This window comes from Schistocerca nitens, chromosome 4 (genome assembly GCF_023898315.1).
Source record: "Schistocerca nitens isolate TAMUIC-IGC-003100 chromosome 4, iqSchNite1.1, whole genome shotgun sequence".
Taxonomy (NCBI): domain Eukaryota; kingdom Metazoa; phylum Arthropoda; class Insecta; order Orthoptera; family Acrididae; genus Schistocerca; species Schistocerca nitens.
In genome coordinates this window covers 576,769,440-576,786,973 of record NC_064617.1, presented here as the reverse complement: position 1 = coordinate 576,786,973, position 17,534 = coordinate 576,769,440, and the positions used below count along the sequence as shown (strand labels likewise).

At 42.0% G+C, this 17,534-nt stretch overlaps 1 protein-coding gene across 1 annotated transcript in view; it reads left to right on the top strand.

Moving 5' to 3' along the window:
• The window catches only part of LOC126251318 (fatty acyl-CoA hydrolase precursor, medium chain-like), a 177,353-nt gene that overhangs the window by 139,505 nt on the left and 20,314 nt on the right, over positions 1 to 17,534 (top strand). The window contains exon 8 of the mRNA XM_049951647.1: positions 13,628 to 13,769. Coding sequence (XP_049807604.1) covers positions 13,628 to 13,769 — 142 coding nt within the window. The remainder of the gene's footprint in view (positions 1 to 13,627; positions 13,770 to 17,534) is intronic.

Below are 17,534 nucleotides of genomic sequence, written 5' to 3'. Positions count from 1 at the left end.
CCATTAAAATTATAGGATATGAGGTCCGCCTGATATGCAGTTCACCAGTGACTCAACAGCAAGGTACCAGAAAAACATTCAACAAACACTGAAAAACATTAAAATACATTGTCAAAAGTACGGATGAAAAGAATGCCACAGAAAAATCCAAAGCTAAAAAATTCACTTCACTTTAGAGACAGGAACAGATGATGCACTGTATTATTAAAATTTACTAAAAATAAATGCTGCTCATGATAATATTCGGGAAACCGACATCCATAAGGAGCACCATTCACAAACTGTCAAACCACCCATTGGCACACAAACAAGCAAGCTTCAGATTCATGCTTCATAGTTTAAACAGGAAAACCATAAGATAAACAGAACTACACACAGGAGCTAAACAAATTAAACAATATGGCAGTGGAAAATGGCTATGATACCGAATTCATAGACAGGCCGAACCAACAAATAAGTAAATGGGAAAGGAATGAACTTGACTTATACACAGAAGACACTACACAACACGCAGGAATACAACACACACACACACAATGCCCAGGTGCAACACGCAACAGAGCAACAACATACATACATGTTCATCTACAATAACACAATTTTACACAGAATAGGCAAAATATTCAAGCAGCAGATACTTGATATATGATACAGGACAGACAACACAGCACAGAAAAATCTCAGAACACAGAAAACACCCAGAGATAAGTTCAAGTGATCAGACATATATGGACTCACATGCAACACTTGCCAGTCACAAAACATAGAAAAAACAAGCAGAAACTTTAAAAACAACATGTTCGGAACAGTAAAAAGTAACAGCTCCCTTAGCGCTTTTACTGACCATTAATAGCCCACAACCACTACCCAGCTAAAATACAAACTGATTTAAAAATATTGCAATCCAAACACAACGTATACTGTAGCCTAACAATAGAAGAAAACATCCACTGGTACAGTAGGCAATAGCATAAGGAAAACAGAGTATATATACATATATACAGTATTCAGTCTTGGTATATATTTACTTAACAAACTTGGGAATGGCAGTTCAATTTTCAAAGCTGGTTCGAGTCGCCGGTCTAGCGGGCGTGGGAACGTTACCTTCGCGAGTTTTCGTATCGGAAACTCTCGCAAGTGGCTCTTTCAGACCGTACGACTTTTTTCAAATTTTTGGACATTAAAACCAGTGGAACATTTTGAGGCGAATGAACCAGGCATTGTCTCTCCTGCCTTCTGACTGGAGGAGACACCTTCTATTTCTGGAAAACTCACCTTGATGTTGGTCAGTGCGCTCTCTGTACACAGAGGAGAGACAGTTTAGAGTTCAGTCACAAATTACTTGGACACAGATAAGTCGCATCTGAGAGTTCGTAATTATGACCTGCTGCTTCTGTGCGTACCTGAACGACAATATTGGCTGGGAGTTAGTTCAGTTTTGAGTTATGATTTATATAATGATTAACCTCTATCGTTAGAAGTGGTGCGAAATTCTCGCGAGTGACATTACGGTTACCACGTAGGTTCAGACAGAACCGAATTTGTTCTTTAATCGGTGCCGATTCACGAATCGTCTCCGAAGTTAGCTGTTATTCGACTTAACGATTCAGTCGCAAATAGAGAATGCTGAATTTCACTTTTAGTTGTTTTGTGATTCTGAATGTTTTTGGATGTGAACAACTGCTCGTCCAAGTTGCGTTCTTTAGTTAACAGCCGGCCGCGGTGGCCGTGCGGTTCTAGGCGCTACAGTCCGGAACCGCGGGACTGCTACGGTCGCAGGTTCGTATCCTGCCTCGGGCATGGATGTGTGTGATGTCTTTAGGTTAGTTAGGTTTAAGTAGTTCTAAGTTCTAGGCGACTGATGACCTAAGATGTTAAGTCCCATAGTGCTCAGAGCCATTTGAACCATTTTCTTTAGTCAACACAATCCTTATTGAGTAATAATTTTCGTTCAGTTATTACAGTTTATAACGAACCATAGTGTTAGGTTTCTTATACAGGGTGAGTCACTAACTATGCCACCTAGAATAACTCCGAAAGTATGATAGTAGCTGAAAAGTTTGTGGAACAAATGTTGCTTAGGACAACGGGGGCCATTGGTTTTTTGTTGTTAGGTTGTGTCGCGTCAGAGATATGAATGTTTTTTTAAGTGGGATGCTACAGTTTGGTACTTATTTTCTAACAGCCGGTATCTAGACTAATACAATGATGTGTAGCAGTAAGGTCTTTGAAGGTCAACGAAGGTCACAAAGGTGGCATGAACGTCCATTTACAGAAGGTGTTCGAAGTGATGACCATTGGTATCAATGCAGTGCAGCAATCTTCTTATCATGGATTGAGTGGTATTAATTATCCTTTGGAGAACAAATCGATATGCTTCTCATTTATGGAGAATGCAAACGAAGTTCAGTGAGAGCTGGAGACTCATACGTCGAAAGACATCCTCAACGTACTCACCATAAACGTCGTACATGTAAATATGTGTACGATAAATTGAGAACAACTGGATCTTTAACGCATCGGAAACATATCCAGCAAAGGAAAGTTACTAACTAGGGAACGCAAATTTGTACTCTTGCCGCTGTGGTTCGAGAGCCTTCTGTTAGGGAATCGCAAGGGAATCTGGCATCTACATCTACATCTACATCTATACTCCGCGAGCCACCTTACGGTGTGTGGCGGAGGGTACTTATTGTACCACTATCTGATCCCCCCTTCCCTGTTCCATTCACGAATTGTGCGTGGGAAGAACGACTGCTTGTAAGTCTCCGTATTTGCTCTAATTTCTCGGATCTTTTCGTTGTGATCATTACGCGAGATATATGTGGGCGGTAGTAATATGTTGCCCATCTCTTCCCGGAATGTGCTCTCTCGTAATTTCGATAATAAACCTCTCCGTATTGCGTAACGCCTTTCTTGAAGTGCCCGCCACTGGAGCTTGTTCAGCATCTCCGTAACGCTCTCGCGCTGACTAAATGTGCCCATGACGAATCGCGCTGCTTTTCGCTGGATCATGTCTATCTCTTCTATTAATCCAACCTGGTAAGGGTCCCATACTGATGAGCAATACTCAAGAATCGGACGAACAAGCGTTTTGTAAGCTACTTCTTTCGTCGATGAGTCACATTTTCTTAGAATTCTTCCTATGAATCTCAACCTGGCGCCTGCTTTTCCCACTATTTGTTTTATGTGATCATTCCACTTCAGATCGCTCCGGATAGTAACTCCTAAGTATTTTACGGTCGTTACCGCTTCCAATGATTTACCACCTATGGCATAATCGTACTGGAATGGATTTCTGCCCCTATGTATGCGCATTATATTACATTTATCTACGTTTAGGGAAAGCTGCCAGCTGTCGCACCATTCATTAATCCTCTGCAGGTCTTCCTGGAGTACGTACGAGTCTTCTGATGTTGCTACTTTCTTGTAGACAACCGTGTCATCTGCAAATAGCCTCACGGAGCTACCGATGTTGTCAACTAAGTCATTTATGTATATTGTAAACAATAAAGGTCCTATCACGCTTCCTTGCGGTACTCCCGAAATTACCTCTACATCTGCAGATTTTGAACCGTTAAGAATGACATGTTGTGTTCTTTCTTCTAGGAAATCCTGAATCCAATCACAAACCTGGTCCGATATTCCGTAAGCTCGTATTTTTTTCACTAAACGTAAGTGCGGAACCGTATCAAATGCCTTCCTGAAGTCCAGGAATACGGCATCAATCTGCTCGCCAGTATCTACGGCACTGTGAATTTCTTGGACAAATAGGGCGAGCTGAGTTTCACATGATCTCTGTTTGCGGAATCCATGTTGGTTATGATGAAGGAGATTTGTATTATCTAAGAACGTCATAATACGAGAACATAAAACATGTTCCATTATTCTACAACAGATTGACGTAAGCGAAATAGGCCTATAATTATTCGCATCTGATTTATGACCCTTCTTGAAAATGGGAACGACCTGCGCTTTCTTCCAGTCGCTAGGTACTTTACGTTCTTCCAGAGATCTACGATAAATTGCTGATAGAAAGGGGGCAAGTTCTTTAGCATAATCACTGTAGAATCTTACGGGTATCTCGTCTGGTCCGGATGCTTTTCCGCTACTAGGTGATAGCAGTTGTTTTTCAATTGCGATATCGTTTATTTCAATATTTTCCATTTTGGCGTCCGTGCGACGGCTGAAGTCAGGGACCGTGTTACGATTTTCCGCAGTGAAACAGTTTCGGAACACTGAATTCAGTATTTCTGCCTTTCTTCGGTCGTCCTCTGTTTCGGTGCCATCGTGGTCAACGAGTGACTGAATAGGGGATTTAGATCCGCTTACCGATTTTACATATGACCAAAACTTTTTAGGGTTCTTGTTTAGATTGTTTGCCAATGTTTTATGTTCGAATTCGTTGAATGCTTCTCTCATTGCTCTCTTTACGCTCTTTTTCGCTTCGTTCAGCTTTTCCTTATCAGCTATGATTCGACTACTCTTAAACCTATGATGAAGCTTTCTTTGTTTCCGTAGTACCTTTCGTACATGATTGTTATACCACGGTGGATCTTTCCCCTCGCTTTGGACCTTAGTCGGTACGAACTTATCTAAGGCGTACTGGACGATGTTTCTGAATTTTTTCCATTTTTGTTCCGCATCCTCTTCCTCAGAAATGAACGTTTGATGGTGGTCACTCAGATATTCTGCGATTTGTGCCCTATCACTCTTGTTAAGCAAATATATTTTCCTTCCTTTCTTGGCATTTCTTATTACACTTGTAGTCATTGATGCAACCACTGACTTATGATCACTGATACCCTCTTCTACATTCACGGAGTCGAAAAGTTCCGGTCTATTTGTTGCTATGAGGTCTAAAACGTTAGCTTCACGAGTTGGTTCTCTAACTATCTGCTCGAAGTAATTCTCGGACAAGGCAGTCAGGATAATGTCACAAGAGTCTCTGTCCCTGGCTCCAGTTCTGATTGTGTGACTATCCCATTCTATACCTGGTAGATTGAAGTCTCCCCCTATTACAATAGTATGATCACGAAACTTCTTCACGACGTTCTGCAGGTTCTCTCTGAGGCGCTCAACTACTACGGTTGCTGATGCAGGTGGTCTATAGAAGCATCCGACTATCATATCTGACCCACCTTTGATACTTAACTTAACCCAGATTATTTCACATTCGCATTCGCTAATAACTTCACTGGATATTATTGAATTCTTTACTGCTATAAATACTCCTCCACCATTGGCGTTTATCCTATCCTTGCGGTATATATTCCATTCTGTGTCTAGGATTTCGTTACTGTTCACTTCCGGTTTTAACCAACTTTCCGTTCCTAATACTATATGCGCACTATTTCCTTCAATAAGCGATACTAATTCAGGAACCTTGCCCTGGATACTCCTGCAGTTTACCAATATTACGTTAACTTTTCCTGTTTTTGGTCTCTGAGGACGGACGTTCTTTATCAACGATGCTGATGTTCTCTCTGGTAAGCCGTCAGGTATTTTATCGTTTCGCCCAAGGGGGGTCCCTCTAACCTAAAAAACCCCCGTGTGCACGCCACACGTACTCTGCTACCCTAGTAGCTGCTTCCGGTGTGTAGTGCACACCTGACCTGTCTAGGGGGGCCCTACAGTTCTCCACCCAATAACGGAGGTCGATGAATTTGCAACCATTATAGTCGCAGAGTCGTCTGAGCCTCTGGTTTAGACCCTCCACACGGCTCCAAACCAGAGGACCGCGATCGACTCTGGGCACTATGCTGCAGATATTAAGCTCAGCTTGCACTCCGCGTGCGATGCTGGTTGTCTTCACCAAATCAGCCAGCCGCCGGAAGGAACCAAGGATGGCCTCAGAACCCAAGCGGCAGGCGTCATTCGTTCCGACATGTGCTACTATCTGCAGCCGGTCACACCCAGTGCGTTCAATAGCTGCCGGAAGGGCCTCCTCCACATTACGGACGAGACCCCCCGGCAAGCACACCGAGTGCACACTGGCATGGGGCAGAGTAGTGTTGTTCGTAATCTGCATCGCCTTAAATGCCTTCCTTACCATATCAGTCTACACCAAGAATTATCTAGTACGGATTGTATGCGTCGCATTGAATTCTACCGATGGGCTCAATTTTAGTTTCAGAAGGATGGCCCATTCATTAATTTGATTTTGGTTACTGACGAGGCTGCAGTCACTAACATAGAAATGTTAATTTGCATAACATGCATTGTTGGGTGACTGAAAATCCATGTTGGCTGCGGCAAATTGCATACCATAAACCCGCATGGTGCGGGATTCTGGAGGACAGAATTATAGGCCCCGATTTCATCGAAGGAAATCTTAATGGTAGGAAGTACACCACATTCCTGCAAGAAACATTGGGTCTGTTATTGGAAGAAACACCTTTATGAACAATGAACAGAATGTGGTATCAACACGATGGGTGTCTGGCACATTTTTTCGGTGATGTCTAGAAATGAATTTCAGAGACAATTCCCAAACCGTAGGTTTGGACGCGAAGGAGATGTGTCGTGGCCGGCTCGTTCGCCAGACTTGACGCCTCTGGATTTTTTCTTGTGGGGATTCGTAAAAGACATTGCTTATAAAGACGTTCCAACTACACCTGAAGATATGTTAGAGAGAACTGTCAGAGCATCTGCTTCGATAAGTGCTGATGTGATAAGGAATAACACTCAATCCGTTATTGCAGCACTGCATTGATACCAGTGGTCATCACTTCGAGCACCTTCTGTAAATGAAATTTCATGCAACCTTTGTGACCTTCGTTGACCTTCAAACACCTTACTGTTACACATCATTGGATTCGTCTCGATAGCGGCTATCAGAAAACAAGTATCAAACTATAGCATTCTATTTAGAAAAAGAAAAAAAAAAGAAACAAGGTGGACCTTCATATCTCTGAAGCGACCCCAAACTTTTGTCCCACCATCTTTTCAACTCCTGTCACACTTTGGGAGTTATTCTTGGTGGCTCAACCTGTATATTTCCCATGTCTAAATGCAGTTCAGGAACACGCTCAATCGTTGTGAATAAATGTTTTCATGGCAGCTAAATAGTTTGGTAAACTTCATCACATTGTGCATACCAGTAGGTCCTTCCTCCTCCTGTGATCTCTAACTTCACATCTCTAACTTCACATAACCTAGAAGAGACAATAAAGTGTAATCCCTCACAGGTTGACTTGGAGTTCAGTATTTAGATGTGGGTTGCGCTTTTGTGCTTTGTGATGCAAACTAGGACTAAAATTGGGCTTGATATTTATGGAAATTTAGACGATATGGCACTCAGTGGCACATAGATAGTATATTCTAATAATATATCTGTAAATCGGTCGTGAATTCCTTTCAATATGTTTGCACAAGGTTCATCAAAACTACTAAATGACTTTTTAGGAAGTTATCACACGTAACTTCAGCGTATTTAAGGGCACCGTGTAGGCTTTATGTCATCAAAACCGGATACCGAAGAAAATCTGAAACCGTAGTACCTCTGTTTTTCTAAGTGAAAGCGCTAATTCGCTTCATAGGGTTTTCAGACGCAATTTTGTAACTTTAGTGTAGCTTGCGCACCGTTAGGCTTCACTTCATCAAAATCAGACAAGGGAAAAAAGATACTGTAATTCAAAGTATTATCCATGCTAATATTATAAATGTGGAAGTGATCCTGTCTTACATTTTCACTATTAACACGCTGAACCGATTTTGATACAATTTTGTATGTAGGTAGCTTCAACGCTGAGACAGAACATAGGCTACAGTGTGTAGAACAAGGTACTTGCTGATTTAAAGTATTACGCGAATTAGGGAACGAATATTTACTCGTTGAAAAAGCTTTTTTCTCTTTGACTTTTGATCTTTATCATATTTGTGAAAATGCTTTTATTGGTTGATTTATGCTACGTGATACAGTCCAAAGTGATGGATACAATGCTTATGCAATCCTAAGTGGGTTTAATCCATACTTGCACCCTATTTGTTGTACTTCTCCCTATGCCCCTCTGTATGCACTGCTCGTGCGCATTATGCTTCGAGACAGCTTGGGGGGGGGGGGGGGGGGGGAAGCGGAGCATGCCGCACATCACGAACTGTGCTTACCACATCTGCCAGACACATGAAGGCTGCTGGTGTTATTGTACTTACGGTAGCTTTCTTAGCCATCATTCCTCATCATATCAAAGCTATTGATATGCGAGTGCAGCTGCAGGTAACAGTTAATGGTAAACGTTGTAACTGCTCAATAGGAACCTCACGGTTATGAGAAGTCCCTGTTATAGGCCGCAAGATTTATCCACAGCATAACTATAAGAAACGGGGGCACCTTTATAAATAAAGTCGTGGTATGTGTTGTTACCACATGTTGCATACCTTTAAATGTTTCTCATACGGCTCATTTATGAAATATACTGTGTAATTCATCATGATGTTAGATCACTTAGTCCTATATATCTTAATCCTCCAAGTGTTGCTTTGTGTACTTGTAAACACTTTTAAGAGGATCAGTTTATATTAAAATGAAGTGACACAAGACATGGGACAGCAGTATGCACATATACAGACAGTGGCAGTATCACATACACAAGATATAAAAGGTCAGTGCGTTAGCAGAGATGTCATCTGTACTCAGGTTATTCATGTGGAAAGGCGAGTAACATAATTTGAATGCAGAATGGTAGTTGAAGCTAGATGCATGGGACATTCCGAAATGTGAAATAATTTGGGTGAAGGTCACGGTTAAAGCAGGCTCAGACATGGTAATTGGATGTCTCTATAGGCCCACTGGCTAAGCAGCTGTTGTGGCTGAGCACCTGAAGGATAATTTGGAAAATATTTCATGTAGATATCCCCACCATGTTATAGTTCTGGGTTGAGATTTTAATTTGCCGGTTATAGACTGGGAGACTCAAACGTTTATAACGGGTGGCAGGGACAAAGAATCCAGTGAAATTTTTTTAAGTGCTTTACCTGAAAACTACCTTGAGCTGTTAAACAGAGAACCGACTCGTGGCGATAACATATTGGACGTTCTGGTGACAAACAGACCCGAACTACTTGAAACAGTTAACGCAGAACAGGGAATCAGCGATCATAAAGCGGTTACTGCATCGATGATTTCAGCCGTAAATAGAAATATTAAAAAAGGTAGGAAGATTTTTCTGTTTAGCAAAAGTGACAAAAAGCAGATTTCAGAGTTTTGTCTCAAGTACAGATAGTGTCGAGGATCAGTGGACAAAGTTCAAAACCATCGTACAATATGTGTTAGATGAGTATGTGCCAAGCAAGATTGTGAGAGATGGAAAAGAGCCACCGTGGTACGACAACCGAGTTAGAAAACTGCTGCGGAAGCAAAGGGAACTTCACATCAAACATAAACATAGCCAAAGCCTTGCAGACAAACAAAAATTACGTGAAGCGAAATGTAGTGTGAGGAGGGCTATGCGAGAGGCGTTCAATGAATTCGAAAGTGAAGTTCTATGTACTGACTTAGCAGAAAATCGGAAGAAATTTTGGTCTTATGTCAAAGCGGTAGATGGATCAAAACAAAATGTCCAGACACTCTGTGACCAAACTGGTACTGAAACAGAGGATGACAGACTAAAGGCCGAAATACTAAATGTCTTTTTCCAAAGCTGTTTCACAGAGGAAAACTGCACTGTAGTTCCTTCTCTAGATTGTCGCACAGATGACAAAATGGTAGATATAGAAATAGACGACAGGGGGATAGAGAAACAATTAAAATCGCTCAAAAGAGGAAAGGCCGCTGGACCTGATGGGATACCAGTTCGATTTTACACAGAGTACGCGAAGGAACTTGCCCCCCTTCTTGCAGCGGTGTACCGTAGGTCTCTAGAAGAGTGTAGCGTTCCAAAGGATTGGAAAAAGGCACAGGTCATCCCCGTTTTCAAGAAGGGACGTCGAACAGATGTGCAGAACTATAGACCTATGTCTCTAGCGTCTATCAGTTGTAGAATTTTGGAACACGTATTGTGTTCGAGTGTAATGACTTTTCTGGAGTCGAGAAATCTACTCTTTAGGAATCAGCATGGGTTTCGAAAAAGACGATCATGTGAAACCCAGCTCGCGCTGTTCGTCCACGAGACTCAGAGGTACATAGACACGGTTTCCCAGGTAGATACCGTGTTTTTTGACTTCCGCAAGGCGTTCGATACAGTTCCCCACAGTCGTTTAATGAACAAAGTAAGAGCATATGGACTATCAGACCAATTGTGTGATTGGATTGAAGAGTTCCTAGACACCAGAACGCAGCATTTCATTCTCAATGGAGAGAAGTCTTCCGAAGTAAGACTGATTTCAGGTGTGCCGCAGGGGAGTGTCGTAGGACCGTTGCTATTCACAGTATACATAAATGACCTTGTGGATGACATCGGAAGTTCACTGAGACTTTTTGCGGATGATGCTGTGGTATATCGAGAGGTTGTAACAATGGAAAATTGTACTGAAATGCAGGAGGATCTGCAGCGAATTGACGCATGGTGCAGGGAATGGCAATTGAATCTGAATGTAGACAAGTGTAATGTGCTGCGAATACATAGAAAGAAAGATCCCTTATCATTTAGCTACAATACAGCAGGTCAGCAACTGGAAGCAGTTAATTCCATAAATTATCTGGGAGTACGCATTAGGAGTGATTTAAAAAGGAATGATCATATAAAGTTGATCGTCGGTAAAGCAGATGCCAGACTGAGATTCGTTGGAAGAATCCTATGGAAATGCAATCCGAAAACAAAGGAAGTAGGTTACAGTACGCTTGTTCACCCACTGCTTGAATATTGCTCAGCAGTGTGGGATCCGTACCAGGTAGGATTGATAGAAGAGATAGAGAAGATCCAACGGAGAGCAGCGCGCTTCGTTACAGGATGATTTAGTAATCGCGAAAGCGTTACGGAGATGATAGATAAACTCCAGTGGAAGACTCTGCAGGAGAGACGCTCAGTAGCTCTTTACGGGCTTTTGTTGAAGTTTCGAGAACGTACTTTCACCGAGGAGTCAAGCAGTATATTGCTCCCTTCTACGTATATCTCGCGAAGAGACCATGAGGATAAAATCATAGACATTAGAGCCCATACAGAGGCATACCGACAATCCTTCTTTCCACGAACAACACGAGACTGGAATAGAAGGGAGAACCGATAGAGGTACTCAAGGTACCCTCCGCCACACACTGTCAGGTGGCTTCCGGAGTATGGATGTAGATGTAGATATCGTTAGGGAATTCAATATTCCGAGATGCACAGTGTCAACAGTGTGCCAAGAATACTAAATTCTAGGCTTTGCCTCTCACCGCAAACAGTGTATTGGCCGTCAGCCTTCGGGTAACAACCGACAACAGTGGCGTTTGTGTAGAGCTGCAGTGTTAACAGACAAGCAACACTGCGTGATATAACTACAGAAACCAATGTGAGACGTACGATGAACGTATCCCTTAGGATAAGGCATCGAAATTTGGTGTTAACGGTCTATGGTAGCAGACGACCGATGGGTGTACCTTTCTTAACAGCACGACATTGCCGGAAGTACCTCTCCTGGACTCATGATCATATGAGATGGACCCTAGACAACTGGGAAACCGTGACCTGGTCAACCCAGCCCCGATTTCAGGTGATAAGGGCTGATAGTAGGGTTCCAGTGTGGCGCAGACGCCACGAAGACATGGACCCAAGTTGTCAACAAGGCACTGTGCAAATTGGTGGTGGCTGTGGGCTGTGTTTACATAGAACGAACTGGGTCCACGGTCCAGCTGAACCAATCATTGACTGGTAATGTTTATCTTCGGTACCTGGAGACCATCAGCAGCTAATCATGAACTTTATGTCTCCAAACAACGATGTCATGTTAGTGGGCCGCAATTGTTCGTGATTGGTTTGAAGAACATTCTGCATAATTTGAATGAATGATTTGTCCACTCATACCGCCCGACATGCGTCCCATCGAACACTTACGGGACATAATCTAGGTCACAGCTCGTGCACCACACCGTGAACCGCCAACACTTTCACAATTACGGGAGGGTGTAGAGGCAGCATGGCTCAGTATTTCTGCAGCGGACTTCCGGCGACTTGTTCAGTCCAAGCCACGTGGAGTTGATGCACTAAGCCAGGAAAAATGAAGTCCGATACGATATTGGAGGTATCACACGACTTTTGTCATCTCAGACCATATTATACGAGATACACAAATAGGAGTCATGAAATGAAGTAAATACTCCAATGCACGGAGTGTCTTAGGACAGTTGTCGACTTGAGGTGGCTTTCCTTAATTAAGTAACTGAACTGTGTTAATGTAAAAGAAGTAGAAATGGCTCAGGCGTGCGGCAGCTGATGGTAAGACAGGCGCAGGACTTTCGTGTAAATGTACAGAAAAACCGGGAAGACCGGGAAAACCGGAAGACCGCCATTTTTAGCCCTTGCACGTGGCGACAACGCACCTTTCGTCTCCAGCGCACTGCGCAATCAAACCAACATAGCGGTACTCAATCCCGAAAGGATGGTAATAGTTACTTAAACATTAATAATTATTAATACTGACTGGTCGTAATGCAACAGAGACGAAAATCGTAACATTGTCACTGTATTTATGCCGCATAAGTTCGCAGCTACACTCTCTGTTAGCTGGATTGGAGCAGGAATTTGTTCGCAAAGTCAGCATTAATACGGTTACCTACTGATCGTGGATATGCACAGCTATAACAACTATAAGGTATCTCACTGAGACCACTTAGCAACAACAACTCTCTTGAGATAGATCATCAACATACTCACCTGGGCACATGGCTTTGCGTGCACATACTCCCGATTTTCCGTTCTAGTTCGCACCTGCCTCGGTCTTCTTGTTGTATTAGCTTCCTGTTTCCACTGTGAACTATCCAGTTCTTTCCTTAGTGCCCAGGGTGTTATTTAGAAAACTTTGTCTTCATTGTCTGGCAGAATTTGTTTTTGCTATCTTCAGAGTCACCCCTTAGGGAAAATATATTAAGTTGGCTTGTAACAATGCCTCACAACCACCAATGAACTAACTGACTGAGCAATGATCAATATGATGTAACTGCCCTGTTCAGTATTTGAGTCTAACTACATGCCAGAAAATTGGCCACTGCTAGGTGCATTCTGTTGGGTTTAGCCAGCTGTAACGAGACCTGGGTCGCTTAAATTTAGCTATTTCATCGGACATGAAATGTATTGCTTCCGTACTTTAAGTACGTTATTCCAATTAAGACAGCACTTATTTCAGTTTAGTTTTATTACAAAGCTCTATGCTGTGTAAAAGGATGCCTAAGATGTCGAAATACAAACTACATAGCATTTACGTGCGATCTGAGCAGCGCCTGTGCCTGTAGAACATTATACATATTTTTCTCCTATTGACTTAATAATGTCTTTTAACTCATTCCGTATCCGAAAATGTTTCATTAATTTCCCTTTCATGGGAAGTAATGCCAGTCAGCGGCATGTCAAAGACAATTCCAGGGAATGTCCCATGTTAACAGAGTTATTTCATAACACAATAAGTGACAAATAAATAGCAGAGACAGTTTGATGGTTATTCATATAAGTATCCATTATTGCCAATAAAATTTTCATTTTTTTTTCTTTTTCAGTTATTTTCGGATGCCTTCTTTGTCTGGAACACAGATGAAGCTATTAGGAAGTATAAAGACACAGCTCCGGTCTATTATTATCTCTTTTCATATAAAGGGAAGCTGCGGATGCATCATATGATGGGAATACAAGAAGATTTCGGTAAGAAGATAAAGCAGATCCTTTAATTGCTGAAGAGAAATAAGAATTTTTAACCAATCTATGCTTTATACTAAAGATCGTGACGGTACTCGTTTACAAGAGCGTTAATTAATGTTTCAAATGAAATTACTTTAAAATTTTCTTAATTTGAAAACAAATATATTTTCTTTTCTGTATAGATTCACATTGTGAGAGATATGATAATTTTAGTTGCTTTCCAAAGTCAGTATTCGTGCATCAGACAGGAAGGAACAGTGGATATAGCATACTGATACATTTCTTTTTTCCAATAAATTTTGTTTCTTATGAATACAATTTTTGAATTATGCTCAGAAGAAAAAATGCCATTTGCTTTAGTCTTGATAGGGCTACTTTAGTTAGAGACAGGCTCATATCTAATATTCAAATGTATAATTTCTTATGGCACTTTATGCTGAAGAGAAGACCTTTCTTAGGAAAACGGTGTAAATGAATGACGGAATTTTGTTTGTCTTCAGTGCTGCATGACCCTTTGACAGACATGTCGATGAGCGAATACTATTTGTCAAAAATATGTGTAATCTTCCAATACCGTAACAACTAGTTTACACTATGTGTTTGTACGTCGTAACACCGATTGTTGAACTTTTTCACTTTGGTTAATTTAGGCTTCCTTTCTCTACAACATCCATAGACCAATTAGTAGAAAGGCTTAATATTTTTATATAAACCTTAAATGCAGTTATTGCTACTTGCCTGCTGTTGTATGCACAGTATAGCAAGGTAAAACAACAAATTTCATGGACACATACAATGTTCTCCTATCGGATAGTGGGGCAGGCACAACGAATGTGTTCTGTATTGTTTGAGTACGTGAAGTGTACCTTAAGCATTTTCAGTCAGTTATCCTCTTAACCGGTACGTGCTACCTAAACGAGATACATTGTAGTTTACGAATGTTAGTTGCGACTTGAGATAGTATTCGTGCTGTTACAGAGCATGTATTTAAAAACATATTCGAATGTAGGATGTTAACTATAGGAGATTACTTTCATCAGAAAATTATCCTTTAAAGCTTAAAATATTGTACAGTGATAAAACACAATCAGACACCAAGTACATACAGTTGTCGTCAAATAGCTGAAGCTGCTGCTTTTATATTATTCCAGAAAGAAACACAATTTAAAATTTTCCCACTCTCCTCTGTCTTCACTATATTGTCTCTCTAGACGCAAATCTAATATTGTACATTTGTATCAGTCAAATATTTATCAGTTATGTAAAACATACATAAATGAAAATGATGCTGTAAATGAGTAACATTCATAGCAAGACGAGTCTTCATGGAAACCAGTGGTTTTACATTGTACTTGGTTAAATGCAGCGTATGCACAGACAATAAGAACCTCTTCGGTGACCACTGGGTTTGGATGAACGGCAGTCATTGCAGGGACAGACAAGAGCGCAGTTGCACTCGGAGGCGCAGGTGGTGGTCGCAGGCCGGACGGCCCACCCGGTGGAAACACAACTGACAATAAAGAAGGCTTCCTAAATGAGATTTTCACTCTGCAGCGGAGTGTGCGCTGACACGAAACTTCCTGGCAGATTAAAACTGTGTGCCGGACCGAGACTCAAACTCGGGACCTTTGCCTTTGGCGGGCAAGTGCTCTACCAATTGAGCTACCCAAGCACGACGAGGTAATGGCAGAAGTAAAGCTGTGAGGACGGGGCGTGAGTCGTGCTTGGGTAGCTCAGTTGGTAGAGCACTTGCCCACGAAAGGCAAACTTCCCGAGTTCGAGTCTCGGTCCGGCACACAGTTTTAATCTGCCAGAAAGTTTCAACAAAGAAGGTTGTTATTCTATCGCGGTACATGCTTTGACATGATTCAGTGAGGCAGAAACGGCGTCATTCTGTTGACCTTGGCTGGCACTGAGGTACAGGCGGCAGCTTCCGTCCTGGTGAGAGGATGCTGCCTAGGAGCCCCACAACACTGATGGCACAGCCGTGGAGGGTCAGTGGCCTCTGCAGGCTACGGTCGTGACGTCTCAGTGACAAAATACTGCTCCGTCAGCGATGGTGCCTGATATGACCTCCCGGCTCTACACGTGTTCACGGAGACAGCTGCGCGTGGGACTCGACCCACTGCTCTCTAGCGGGAGTCGGACAGTGCTCCGAGGAGGGAACTCAGTGCTGGTGGGAGCAAGTGCTGCCGGCAGGTTGATGGTGCTGCGGTACTAACTCCGTGAAGGAGCTCAGTGCTAGCGGCGACAGGCGCAGCTCAGTCTCGAACCCATGGCTTCTGACAGTGGTGCCTAGTCATCTTGCTGCTCACACTGGCCCTGGCGTACTCGTTGTGTTGCTGGAGTCTGGCGACAGGAATTCTTCTGCCTCAAAATTCAAACATATTTATATTCCTCCAGGGCGCACCTGTTTATCTAAGACCTGGCACCTAGACACGTTGCCCGTAACAAATCCGTAGCAGTTACTACAATAGCAGAGTGCAGTTTTCCGCTGAGCATGGTTCGCCTCATCTCACAATTTCCTTTCGTTTATGTTTATTCTGACACACATGTCACCACGTAGCAGCTACTGACTTGCGGCTGCCAATGCAGTATTTTATGGCGGCTTTCTATTGCTTTGCCCTGGTTCCCTATTGAAATTACATTTACCCTTAATCCGTAAAACAACTTTATACTCCTAGATTGGCTACTCCTAATTACTATAAACTTACTTACATTAATCTTTAAAAACACCCTGAACTTTGTAACCTCCCCACAAAATAAAATAAATAATATAAATAATATCCTCATTTAGTGTAACCTCAAAACAGAAAAATTCCTTAACCTGTCAACGGTAAAACATTATAATTATGTCGTTCACATACAGTGTAACGTCCTACCAAAAATAAATTCAGTAACCTGGTAATAATACAATGTAACTAACCTCTCAATTAAATTGTCGCTCACTTATAACTTTTCAATAATTGACTGTGAATTTAACCTGGTAAATTTTGGACGTCAGCAGTGCTGCGTCATGGCCCTGAAAGATTATTCTGAATAAAAAAAGAAAAATTCTTACCTCAATGAAGTCGCCGGATAACGCACATATATCTGCTCTTACAATAAATTTTTCTGGCACAGCCCTGTGCAATGCTGTCCGATAGATTTGTCATTTATGAAAGGAAAGAACTGATTTTTCTCTTGCAATAATCGGGATGATCATGGATTGGAGAAATTAGTAAATTCTTTAAATTGAAATGAATGGTTGTTAAAAGTTACTTTTTATGAGAAAGATTATTATTAGGAGATTTTTAAAAAATTTACATGGGGATTGAGATAACAATACTACATATGCGCGAGGCTGCTTTTTACCTTATACAATAATGCACAGGCTCCGGCATCGCTGCACCACGACCGTCCCAGCCAAAACGATACACCAGACTGCTCGCTAGCAACAACTTACTGCTACAGCTACACAGTTCCTACTGCAGTCAACACTGCTCTCTGGTCTGAGATTCTCTTATACCTTGCATATCGCAGGCAGCGCGTGAGCAATACATCGAAATTACATCTGCTCGGACCTCTTACAACTTATTTTCTGTCTCTTTCTTGTAGTGCTTAACCTCACAACACCTCTCGAAGTACCCTTGCCTTGCTTATTCGGTAGAATATTACGAAACATACAGGTATTTCAGGGCTAGGTCTCTTGCCATGAGCCACGCTTAGGGAAAAAAAGCTTCCAACTCTTCATTTCACACTTAAAAACTAAAAATGGCACTCTTCCAT